The sequence below is a fragment of the Sus scrofa genome, chromosome 14, assembly GCF_000003025.6.
Source record: "Sus scrofa isolate TJ Tabasco breed Duroc chromosome 14, Sscrofa11.1, whole genome shotgun sequence".
NCBI lineage: Eukaryota > Metazoa > Chordata > Mammalia > Artiodactyla > Suidae > Sus > Sus scrofa.
In genome coordinates, this window is record NC_010456.5 from 124,566,787 (window position 1) to 124,579,182 (window position 12,396).

At 43.1% G+C, this 12,396-nt stretch overlaps 2 protein-coding genes across 2 annotated transcripts in view; both read left to right on the forward strand.

Moving 5' to 3' along the window:
* The window catches only part of TDRD1 (tudor domain containing 1), a 49,154-nt gene extending 40,774 nt beyond the window's left edge, over nt 1-8,380 (forward strand). Inside the window, 4 exon segments of the mRNA XM_021073713.1 lie at nt 2,134-2,301; nt 3,997-4,224; nt 5,249-5,295; nt 5,378-8,380. Coding sequence (XP_020929372.1) covers nt 2,134-2,301; nt 3,997-4,224; nt 5,249-5,295; nt 5,378-5,470 — 536 coding nt within the window. The 3' untranslated portion in view covers nt 5,471-8,380.
* The window catches only part of VWA2 (von Willebrand factor A domain containing 2), a 54,341-nt gene continuing 52,578 nt past the window's right edge, over nt 10,634-12,396 (forward strand). Inside the window, exon 1 of the mRNA XM_021073714.1 lies at nt 10,634-10,723. Coding sequence (XP_020929373.1) covers nt 10,634-10,723 — 90 coding nt within the window. The remainder of the gene's footprint in view (nt 10,724-12,396) is intronic.

Consider the following 12,396-nt stretch of genomic DNA (forward strand, 5'->3'; position numbering starts at 1 on the left):
TCTGCCGTGGTGTAAATTCTCTCCATGCACCTCATCACCTTTCGTCATAGCCTTCTGTTCCCCTCCTGCCTAGACTGCTTGCCCTCCAGCCCTGAACTGTTGTCCTGGAACTTTCCTTTCACCGTCTTGCTGGGGATTGTTTCAGCGCCAGCCCCTTTTGTTTGTTGACTTTCTCTCCCACCTCACCTTGTTGGCTAGACTTCTCCCTCCCTCATCTCACCTTGTTTTCTGAATCCTTTACTCTTTTTTTTTTTTGTCTTTTGTCTTTTGTCTTTATAGGGCTGCACCCAGGTCCTATGGAGGTTCCCAGGCTAGGGGTCTAATCAGAGCTGTAGCCGCCGGCCTGCGCCGCAACCACAGCAACACTGGATCCAAGCCACGTCTGGGACCTACACCACAGCTAATGGCCACGCCAGATCCTTAACCCACTGAGCGAGGCCAGGGATCGAACCCAAAACCTTATGGTTCCTAGTCGAATTCGTTAACCACTGAGCCACGCCGGGAACTCTGAAAATTTTGAATTTTGACATGACTTAGTATTAGCGTTCTTCTCACTGTCGTACTGAGTACTCAGTAGATAGGCCGTTTAGTCTAGAAATTCATGAGCTTCAGTTTTGAGAAATTTTCCTGAATTATTTTATTCCCTTCTTTCGTTCTCTACCCTGTTATGGACTCCAGATATTCTAATGTTGGACTTAAACTCATCTGAATTGCCTTTGTGCTTCATCTTTCTTCGTTTTGTTTTGTTTTGTTTTGTTTTTTTGTCTTTTTGCCTTTTCTTGGGCTGCTCCCACGGCATATGGAGGTTCCCAGGCTAGGGGTCCAATCGGAGCTGTAGCTGCTGGCCTACACCAGAGCCGCAGCAACGCAGGATCCGAGCCGAGTCTGCAACCCACACCACAGCTTAAGGCAATGCCGGATCCTTAACCCACAGAGCAAGGCCAGGGATCGAACCCGCAACCTCATGGTTCCTAGTTGGATTCGTTAACCACTGCACCACGACGGGAACTCCTCGTTCTGTTTTTTAAGAGAGCATCTCAATTTTATCTTCTAGCTTTTTTTATTTCATTTTTAATACCACATTTTTTGTTTCAGTAGCTTTCTTGTTAGTTGAGGTTTTAATACTGTCTTGTACTTGTCTCAAGGATGGAAGGTCATTTCTCCAGGATCATTCTTTTAATTTTCATGATCTTCTCTGTCCTTGGTCTGGGTTTCCCTGAGTTCCTGTTTGTTGGTTTTGGTCTTTTCTTTCACATCAGAGACTTTCTTCTACTACCTGGTCATCTTTGCTGTTCACTTTTGTAAGATGAGGCACTAAGAAACGAATTGGAAGCTTCTTTGTGCATGGGCAGAGCTTGTCTGCTTGGTGGGTATCACTGTAGGGTGACCTGGCTCTGCCGTTTCACTGGGAACTCCTGACATTTGTGTCTCGAAGTGCTTTTGCTTGAGATGCTTGTCTCCTGCCTGGCATGTGTGGTTTGCCTGACAGTGTCCTTGTAAACTTCCTCCCCTGCTCTGCCTTGTGTCCCCCAGTCTGTGGTCTCTCTCGAGAAGAAACTAGTCTTCTGCCCATGGGTAGGAGCAGTTGCTTGGAAAGGGGGAGTTTTCTAAGTGCTATAGAAGCACATATAAACATAAAACTGATCATTGTCTTTAGCAGCTTTAAAAATAGATATGTGTAAATGTGTTTATAAACTAAAGTTTATCACATGTCTTGGGAAAGTAACTCTGCTCCTCTTATCCTGTCCTCGTGTCAGCTTCATCTTGTGAATGAGGAGCAGGACTTCCTGAGCCTTGGTTGCTCGGGGTTTTAAGATGCAAAGCAGGATGCTTGTGTTGAGCTCTGTTAAATCACTTCCATTCGTGCCTTTGCTTTCCAGCTTCCGATATTACATTGTCTTTTCTCTTGTCCTCTCTCCTTGTGGTTTTAGGCCTTTTTCTGTTTAATCCTGTAACTGTCTTTTCAGTAGAATCTGCGAGGAGTCGAGGTGATGCTCGACGATTTAGCATGAAATCAGAAATCTGGGTACGAATTTCTAAGGGATGTAAATGTAACTGTGAATTACCGTCTTTAGGGAGGAGGACATCATTGACCAGTGTAACTTCTTACTGAAGATTCCATTATGTTTTCAGATGATGATCTCTGGTACCGCGCTGTTGTTCTGGGGACCTCAGATGCTGATGTGAGAGTGCTCTATGCAGACTATGGAAACATTGAAACTCTGCCTCCTTGCAGAGTGCAGCCAATCTCTGCTAACCACCTGGAGCCCCCTTTCCAGATTATTAAATGTTCCCTTGAAGGTAGACAATGAAGTCACTTTCTAATTTTAGTGTCTGTGGGTTTTTTTTTTTTTTAAGCTCTGAGTCTGAAACAAATGGGTATTTTTGTTTGTTTGTTTTATTTATTTATTTTTTTTTTGTTTTTTGTTTTTTTGTCTTTTTGCTATTTCTTGGGCCGCTCCCTCGGCATGTGGAAGTTTCCAGGCTAGGGGTCTAATTGGAGCTGTAGCCACAGGCCTACGCCAGAGCCACAGCAACGCGGGATCCGAGCCACGTCTGCAACCTACACCACAGCTCACGGCAACGCCGGATCGCCAACCCACTGAGCAAGGGCAGGGACCGAACCCGCAACCTCATGGTTCCTAGTCGGATTCGTTAACCACTGCACCACGACGGGAACTCCCCAAATGGGTATTTTAAGCAGCTGCCCAGACTTCTGAAGATCAAGCAAAGTTTACCCCCCAAAAATCTCATCTTTCATTCTTTGATTCTCACAGAAATTATATACATTTGGTTCCATCTTTGTTTTACTGATTAGTTTCAGAGAGTCGAGTCTCAGAGATTCTGGTTTGCCCCAGGTTGCATGGCTAGTAAGTGGCAGGGCCAGGATGAACTGCGGTCAGTCATTTGACCTCCCACGTGGGGTTTTTCTGCTTTGTCTCAGGGACTGGAGACATTCAAATGACACCATTTGGAGCTACTTTATTATTAACATTATATCTGCATATTTATTTAGTTCTTCAGTTGTAATTTGAATAAAAGGAACTAAAATGCTACAATGGCTTTTTTTTTTTTTTTTTTTTTTTTGTCTTTTTGGCATTTCTTGGGCCGCTCGCACGGCATATGGAGGTTCCCGGGCTAGGGGTCGAATCAGAGCTGTAGCCTCCAGCCTATGCCAGAGCCATAGCAATGCAGGATCCGAGCCGCGTCTGTGACCTACACCACAGCTCACGGCAACGCCGGAACCTTGACCCACTGAGCAAGGGCAGGGATCGAACCCGCAACCTCATAGTTCCTAGTCGGATTCGTTAAAACCACTGCGCCACGACGGGAACTCCTACAATGGCTTTTTATCCTTACTCCTGATTTCTTTACCCAGAGGTCCCAGTGGATAATAATACACTGATTTGCCTCACAGTTCACTTTGGTTTTGACTCAGAGTCGGAAAGTTACCTTTATTCTTGTTTGCTTCTCCCATTAGAATGTAAGTCCACAAAGGCAGACATTTGTCTGTTTTGTGGCTTCTTGATCTAAATTAGCACTTGACAAACAGTGGGGATTTAGGAATATTTATTAAGTTTTTTTTTTTTTTCTTGCTTTTTTAGGGCCACACCCATAGCATATGGAGCTTCTCAGGCTAGTGATCCGATCAAAGATGAAGCTGCTGGCCTATGCACAGCCACAGCAATGCCAGATCTGAGCCGCGTCTATGACCTACACCACAGCTCATGGCAACACCCGATTCTTAACCCACTGAGCAAGGCCAGGAATCGAACCCGCAACCTCATGGTTCCTAGTCGAATTTTTTTCCACTGCACCACGCTGGGAACTCCTAAGTTTGATTTTTTTTTAATGCAACAGTAAAAGTACCTGAAAACATACCTAAACCTAGCTCAACTCAGTGAGCCTGTTGCTTGTTATCTTTTGATAACAAGTAATTTATCTAAATATTCTCTTTGAGAGACTCAAAGATTATCACTCTGTTTCTGTTTCCAGGGATAATAGAATTGAATGGAAGCTGTTCTCAACTACTGCTAGAACTACTGAAAAATTTCATGTTGAATCAGAATGTAATGCTTTCTGTAAAAGGAGTGACCAAGAATGTCCACGCCGTGTCTGTTGAGAAGTGTTCTGAGAATGGTACCGTTAGTATAGCTGATAAGCTGGTGACATACGGTCTGGCAAAACACATCACGTCTAAGAAGCAAAGTGCTTCACAGAAAGGTATTTTTTTTCATGTTGAGTTCACAGCAGACGTAAGTGTAACCAAGAACAGATGTAACCTGTTCAGTTGACTGGCTCTTGCCTTATCCTCCGGGGTCGCATTCCCTCTGTCGTCCTCCTCCATACACCCAGGGCCTGGGGGTTGACTCCTGTGGCCACCTCAGGGGAACTGCCTGGGAGGAAGCAGGCTGCCAGTCCAGATTTTTCTTAGATCAGGCTCAGCCACACAGTTGATAGCATTGATGCTGAGAGCTCTAGATTTATCAAGAGTGACTTCCAACTTTCTCTTGATCCTGATCAAAGTGAAAAGAACTCATGTTTTTGAGAGTGGGTCTTCCTAGTTTTTTCATAAGATAAAAGCTTATGGCACGCTTGCCCTCAACTGAAAGGAGACATGCCCTGTATGATAGGCAGAAGACTTTGGAGGTGAGGGCACTCACTCGGTAAAACCCAGGGCATGGTAGTAGATAACATTAAAGCCCAAATTATAAGTTAACAGATCAAGGAGTTCCCTGGTGGCTCAGTGCATTAAGCATCCAACATTGTCACTGCTGTGGCACAGGTTTGTTCCCTGACCCAGGGCATGGCCAAAAAAAATGAAATAAAAATACTGGGAGTTCCCATTGTGGCTCAGTGGTAATGAACCCAGCTAGTATCCATGAGGACGCAGGTTCGATCCCTGGTCTTGCTCAGTGGGTTAAGGATCCAGCATTGCCAAGAGCTCTGGTGTAGGTCGCAGACATAGCTCAGATCCCACGTTCCTGTGGCTGTTGTGTAGGCCAGCAGCGACAGCTCTTGTTTGGACCCCTGTCCTGGGAACTTCCATATGCCGTGGGTCTGGCCCCTAAAAAGACAATTCAAACAAATGAAATACCTATGGAAAAAGGTTAACCAATCGAGTCCTTTGTAGTCAGAAAACATCTGTCCTGATGGGCAAATCTGTATATGTTGAGACTCCAGGTTTGTTTGTTTGTTCTTCCTGTTATGTGTAGATTATCTAATGGCTTTTTGCATTTGCCTTTAGAAAAGACAAACAGGATGAATTGCTGCTGTACAGCATTACAGAAACAAGTGGGTAAAATTTCCTTTAAGTGAAATCACATTTGGCGCATGTTTAGGAATGAAATAACACTCTTTCTTTTCTCACCCTCAGGTTGAAAAACATGAACAGATTCTTCTTTTCCTCCTAAACAATCCAACCAATCAGAATAAATTTATCGAAATGAAAAAATTGTTAAAAAGTTAAGTAAGTTGTATTTGATGTTTTTGCCCCTCTGTAACCACCAGCAGGACGTCTCCAGCCGTGCTGTCAGGGCAGGGCTGGGCTAGGGGGTGAAACGCATTTTGCGGCTATACTTTATTTTGTGGTCTAAAGCTCTTCGGTCCGGCTGTGATGTTTTTGCTGCCTTCCTAGGTTTTGTTGGGTGACCTCCCTTTGATTCTGCTGGTGGGACTGATGGCGGTCCAGGTTGCAACTTCCTTTCCTTCCTGTGGTTTGACGTAGAGAAAGCTCTTGATGCTATGTGCAGGGACTTGTGAAAATTGTTGTGAGGTCAAGCTTACCCTGAAATTCTTTTGTGTCCAGAGTGAAATTACCTCTACCTTGCATGTACTTCTATAAAAACATTTAGCACTTCTTGTGAAGAGGGGCCAAGAAGGGAAAGTGGGCTGCAGTGGTAGTGTATTTCATTTCAAAACAGAGCATACCCTTCCTCTTTGGCTGCGGTGACTCTGGTTAAAGAGGATATTGGTGAGGTTTGAATAGTGGCCCCCCAGCTTTTTTACTGCCTGGGATCCTTTGTTCTAAGAAGGCCCTCAGAAATTACTTGGTGATCAGTAGCCAATTAGAACCTTTGCTCAAAATGAAATTGCCCTGGCCATTTTGAGGTGGTCGAATTCCAGCCGAAAGCAAAGGAACTTTGACTTCATACTTGCATTCTTGTGGGCCAGAGTGCAGTGTGTATCTGACCGTTTGCAAAATCCCAAGGTCATACTGCTCTGTGGGGCTCTGTGTGTGTAGCAGATCTCAAGGAGACACCTACCGGGGTCAGGCGTATGCTCCATGTGTGACGGATGGTTGTTTTGTTTGTTTCTAAAAAAGTACGGCTAAGTTCTAAGGTAAATGTCATTCATGCATGATCAACAGTTTGATTCTCCTGATTTATCTTGTGATGATTTATTGATTTTAGTTCACAAGTTTTGGTTTATTTTTAATAAATTCAGACTTATAATTGCAATTACAATTTTCAGTCCTTTCTAATGCATCGTTTTAATGCTGACTGCTGTTTCATGTACTTGAGTTTAAAATCTTAAATTTAGTGATAATTTAAATGTCATAGATTGAGGAACATGCAATGACAAGAATTTCTGGAATTTAGTCCTAGTGCCACATTATCATATTTTTAATCAAGTTGATTAACTTGTGTATGTTTTTATCTCTGTATCTGTGCAGTAAGCTTTTTTTCCGTAAGAGTATTGGGAGTGCTTGAGTACACAACTTCAAATGAAACCTGTATTTTCTGTTGTTTCTAAGTAGATTGAAGATGTTACTTAAAAGCAACAAAACAACCAAACAAAATGCTTGATTTAAAACATAGTAGTTGAATTGGCTTTTCCCCTTTTGTGGGAATCAATATGTATTTTGTCTACCTTCGAATACAGTATAATACCATCTATTTGGGTAGTGCCTTATTTAAAAAGCACTTTTACATCTGGTCACATAAGCTTCATAATATCCTGAAGATTAGTAAAAGAAGGTAGACCTCATTTTATAGATGAGAAAATGAAGGCTCAAGGAGATTAAACGGCTGCCTCCAAATCACACACACAGACTGGAAAGTGGATCTTAGTACTCACCAAAGCTGCGTTCTCTGTACTGCCCTTTGCTGCTTACCCCTGTGTGCTGTGCCACAGTAGATTGGCTCTGAAGGGCATGGAACTAAGGGGTTATATTATTGGCGAAAATTACATACATGGTTCCTTAAGCATTCTTCCTTTATTGTGTTGAAAATATGGTTGAACGTTTAGTTGTTTAAATCATTCTTCCTTGAGATAGAGAAAATGTGCTTCAAGTTTCAGTGTCTCATTATCTCTGGAGAAGTTTAATTTGTTAGTAATTGTAAGATTGCTGAGCTAGGAGTGAAGCGAGATTAGAGAACATAAAAGTCTCATTACTCAAAAGTGATCAGTATTTCAACATGCAAGTTAATATAAAATATTTTTATATTTCAAAGGAAGCTATATTTTATATATGTGAAAAGGAATACAAACAGCTATACTGAACATAAGGCGCTATTATGGTCATGGTGAATTTTTTTAATTGGCAGATCTTATTCATTTTTTACTTCATTTATTTGCTTTTTAGGGCCACACCTGCGGCATATGGAAGTTCCCAGGCTAGGAGTCAAGTCAGAGCTGCTGCTGCTGACCTGTACCACAGCCACAGCAATGCTGGATCCTTAACCCATTGAGCAAGGCCAGGGATCGAACCTGGGTCCACATAGATACTAGTCAGGTTCGTTACTGCTGAGCCACAACGGGAACTCCTGGCAGATCTTATTTAAATGTGTAATTTCTGTTAAAAGTGAATATTTGGTTTGCTTGTACTTAAGATAGAAGTTAAGAACCATAGTGATTGAGTTTTTATATAAGGCATAATGATAGCCGATTTTTCTCTTGCAGAAACAGTCTCTGTTGGAGATAAACACTTATGAGAAAGGAAACAGCGAAGGCTAGACTTAGGAGAGAAAGTACAGCGTCCTGTGTTTTGTTTATTGGAAACTTTTTCTTTAATGACCTTTTGTGCCTTCACTTTTGTCTGCTTACCTTTCTCTTCTTGAAGCTGGGTAGTTTTATTTTTTCCCAAGTTCTTCTTTCCAAATTAAGCCTTGCAGAAAAGATTTCTGCCAAATGCATGGGAATATTGGGAAGGGGATATATAGGGGCTTTCTAGTGTACATACAGTCTTTATTACTTAAAGGTGCTGAAGAAACTGTGGCTCCAGGTTAATGCTGGATAAACCTGGTTGATGGATACACGAGTTTTATTTTTTGGACTTTTCTATATGTTTGATGTATTTCATAATAAATGCCCTGCTCTTCCTGTCATAATCTGCTTCTAACACATAATAAATGTTCTTTGGTTTGTTGTTGCTCCAGTCTCTGTCCTTCTTTCCCTGTCCACTCTGAGGGCATCGGCTTCTTTCTCTTCGTCCCTTGAGCACAGAGTCTGCCCTTGGACTCTCAGTCACCCAGACCGGGGGAGGCACTTTCTCTTTCTGCTCCTGCCATCCGTGTATACCTTTCCAAATCTATAGGCATTTAGGTTTTTAGTGTAGATAGAATTTACATTTTCTGAAGCACAAATACAAGTAATAATTTAATAAGTTAAAAGGCTTAACTTAGAGTATATATTTTCCTTAAAGCACACAAAGTCATCTTAAACTCTGAATTCACATGTGCAGAATTCTGGGCCAGCTGATTTTCCTGCCAGCCCATGAAAGTTTACATTTGCATGATTCGAGACTATGACAACCTAAGATGTTGTCACCAACTCAAAGAAGAAACTTGACTTTTTTTTTTTTTTTTTTACTTCTACTGGTATTGTGTGTCAGCTAGATTAAGTGGAGTGTTTTATTTATGTATAAAGTTCAAACATTGATATGCTTCTGTTAATAAAAATTTAAGGAATTCTGCGCAATAAAATCCTTTTACTTCAAAGCCAGATTTCCCTTGGGTTCTTATTGCCAGTAGCATTTTGCCAACTTCCTTTGCTTACTGGCACACATACCCCGAGCCCTGGATGCTTAGTGTTTGTTTGTTTGTTCTTTTTTTTTATGGCCACTCCTGCAGCATATGAAAGTTTCCAGGCCAGGAGACTTTGAATTCAAGCTGCAGCTGGACCTATGCCGCAGCTGCTGCAGTGCCGGATCCTTCAACCCACTGCACCAGGCCAGGGAGTAAACCTGCACCTCTGCAGCGACCCAAGCCGCTGCACTCGGATTATTAACCCACTGCCCTACAGTGGGAACTCTGATGCTTAGTGTTTTTATACTCTGTTCAATTCCAGCCACAGTGAAAATACACATGAAAACTGTACAATCCCGGTATTGGAGGGAAGCAAATGAAAGGACGTGTTAAAAATTTAAGTCAAGGTTCATCAGATTCCAAGGTTTTATCACATGGTGCTTGCTAGACATTTGAATCAAACTGGTTTAAATGGAGTTTTACATTATTTGGTGGTTTGGCTATTTGCCTCATTCCCAAAGAGACGCTAAGATGATTGGTAGCGCTCATCTCACAAGTGGAGAGAGGGGTGGGTTAAATGTCTCCTGGGTTAACTTGATGTGTTCTCATACTGAACGACATCTTTTTGGGTGGAGTAGATTAAAGAAGTTTCCTACTTTCACATTAACTCACGTGGTTACTGAGCTCCAGCTGTGTGCCTCCCCCTGGGGTAATGCTGTGTTTATTTATAGTTCAGTAGGGCCATGGATGGCCCATCACATCTGCCAGTCCCAGTGTTGAGGTTCCCTCAAAACGCCTAGTCCAGATCCAGAGATTCTTACCACGGATTAAGTGGGAAGAAGTGGGGGGAGATGACCTTTGATGTGACTTCCCTTTTGGTAGAATTTTCTTTTAATTAATTTTTTTTTTCCCTAGGGCTGCTAGAAATGTAAAAGGTTCAAAATCGAGAATGAGGGTGATGAATAGTCTGAACTCACTTTTGCTAGGCAGTAAATGCTCCAGAAAACCAATGTGTGAGGACCCTTGTCCGCAGGGGCCCAAACTGCCCAGTTCTAGGGGAGGAATAAAGTCATGGTGAGGCCTGCTACTCTGAGGCTGCCAGCCCCAAGCATAGACCAGGAGTGTCACCAGTGGGTTCATCACCAGTACAGCTGTGGCCTGGTTTTTTGGCAAGGTGAGCTCTTCCGAGGCAAGCCCAAGCCTGGCACCTGGGCTTCTCCCTCACCAGGGCAGGTGGTTTTGTCACCAGACTTGTGCCCAAGCAGTGCTTCCCCATTAAACACAGAAGACTCAAGGATGCTTTTTGTTTACTTTGTGTTCCCAGATGAAGGGAATTGGAGGGCAGCCTGTGGCTCCAAACATGCAGTTAGGAGTTGCAGGATGGTTTACTTGCTGGAATCAAAGGGAGGTTCAGATACAGTCAGACTTCTGCCCTTCTGCATGAGGTGAGCGTTGTGGACGGCTCACCCGGAGAGCTGCTGACAGTTTTTCTGTGCCTGAATATTTTGTTCAGGTTACCTTTTAGGCACTTTAGTCTAACTTCCCTAGGAAGGTTCTTGAATATTGACACTAGCTTTCAGATAACCTCAAATTGGTTTTATTTAAGACTTTATAGCTGCCCAGTCTCAGCCATTTTCCTATCTTTCCTTTTTCCTTCAGCAGTGATGCCGTTTTTAAGGCTTGTCATTGGTAACATCTTGAGGAGGAGGTGCCCACCTCCTCTGGTAGGGGCCTTCCAGGAAGTGGAATGGACTGTGAGGTTGACTGTAAGTCAGGCAGAGCCTGCTCTGTCACCTCCAAGGGTGCATCCAGATTCCCCTCAAAATGCTTTCAACAAATGCTTATGTTAAGGTGTGCACAAATATATGAAAACTAAAGACAGAAAATTTGGAAGTATTGAGTTTGAAGTAGAGTGCTTATGTGGTCTTGGGTGTTGATGGACTAAATGTTACCCAAGGCTTTACCTTTGTAGACATTCCGTGTTGACTTGATGCAGCCAGAAAGCATCACATTTCCCGAAAGCAAATCCATTAGAACCTTGTGTGTAATTCTTCTCACTGTGGTAAGGAGTTGTGATGCTTTAACCTTCAGGTTTGGGGCAAGAACCGATTGTTCTAAGGGTCTTTAGCTTTGAGATGGCAGTTGTTTCTCTTCCTCATGTCTCCCTGCTCCGCCTTTGTTCTCGCTCACTGCCCTCAGCTCCACAGTTTTTGCTCTGGCTTAATTTGCCGCCTGTGGAGTACTTCAGAATCAGCCCTCTTGTTTTCTCTGGATTGGTTTCTTTGCCATTTAATATGCATTGTTTTCCTGTTCTTTCATTTCTCAACAAGAGGGTTCTGGTTAGTAGCCACTGCTCTACTGCTCTGTGGAGTTCTCGGAAATCCACAACTTTTGCAGCTCTAATCACCCTCCTTTTTAAATTTTTAAATTTTTTATTTTTTTAAGGGCCGCACCTGAGGCACATGGAAGTTCCCAGGCTAGGGGTTCAATTGGAGTTGCAGCTGCAGGCCTTCAACCTACAGCAATGCCGGAACCTTAACCCGCTGAGCAGGGCCAGGGATGGAACCCACGTCCTTATGGATACTTGTCAGGTTCGTTACCACTGAGCCACAACACAAGGGGAACTCCAGCCTTTTTACTTCTTAATCATTTCATGAGGATCTGAAGTACCTCCAGCTAAAGATGTAAAAATAAAACTGTTAGGAACATCCAGACTTGAAATGTGGCTTCTCTAAGGTAAACTTGCTTAGGCGAAGATGTGCTGGTAAATGTTAACCAATCAAAACAGGTCGGGGAGACAGGCGTCAGCTGTGAAATTACCGCTTTTGCCAGGACTTGGTCTGCTCTTCTTAAAACCCCTGCTCTGCCTAGAGTGTCACAGGCCACTCAGGACTTGTGGCTGTTGAACACTTGAAATGTGGTTAGTCTAAAAGGAGATGAGCTATACATGTAAAAATAACAGAATTTCGAAGACGTAGCTTAAAATGTACTGATTACGTGTGGAGATAACATTTGGGATCTCCTGGCTTAGTAAGTTCACCTGTTCCTTTTCCCATTTTAATTCAGCTACTGGAACATTTAAAATCACCTATGTGGCTGGCATGGCATTGCATTTCTGTGACACATTGCTCCTCTAGAGGCAGAGACCACCCCTCTCCACCGAGCATTTAGACCTGCAGGACTGCCTGCCTGCACAGGCACTTGTGCATTTCTTATGCTGCTCTGGTTGGCTGCTGAGCACACTTTGGGTGCTCAGTAAATGTCATTGGGAGAAATGAATGAGGGGGAAAAAATGAGGCCTCTTTTCCCCTCTTCAGTGAAGTTTGCAACGTTTGCATTACCGGGGCCACTTTCACTGGAAGCTGTCAATATTGAGAGGGTTGGAAACCGAGAACCACAGAGGGCAGTTTTTAGCATTTTTTGAAAA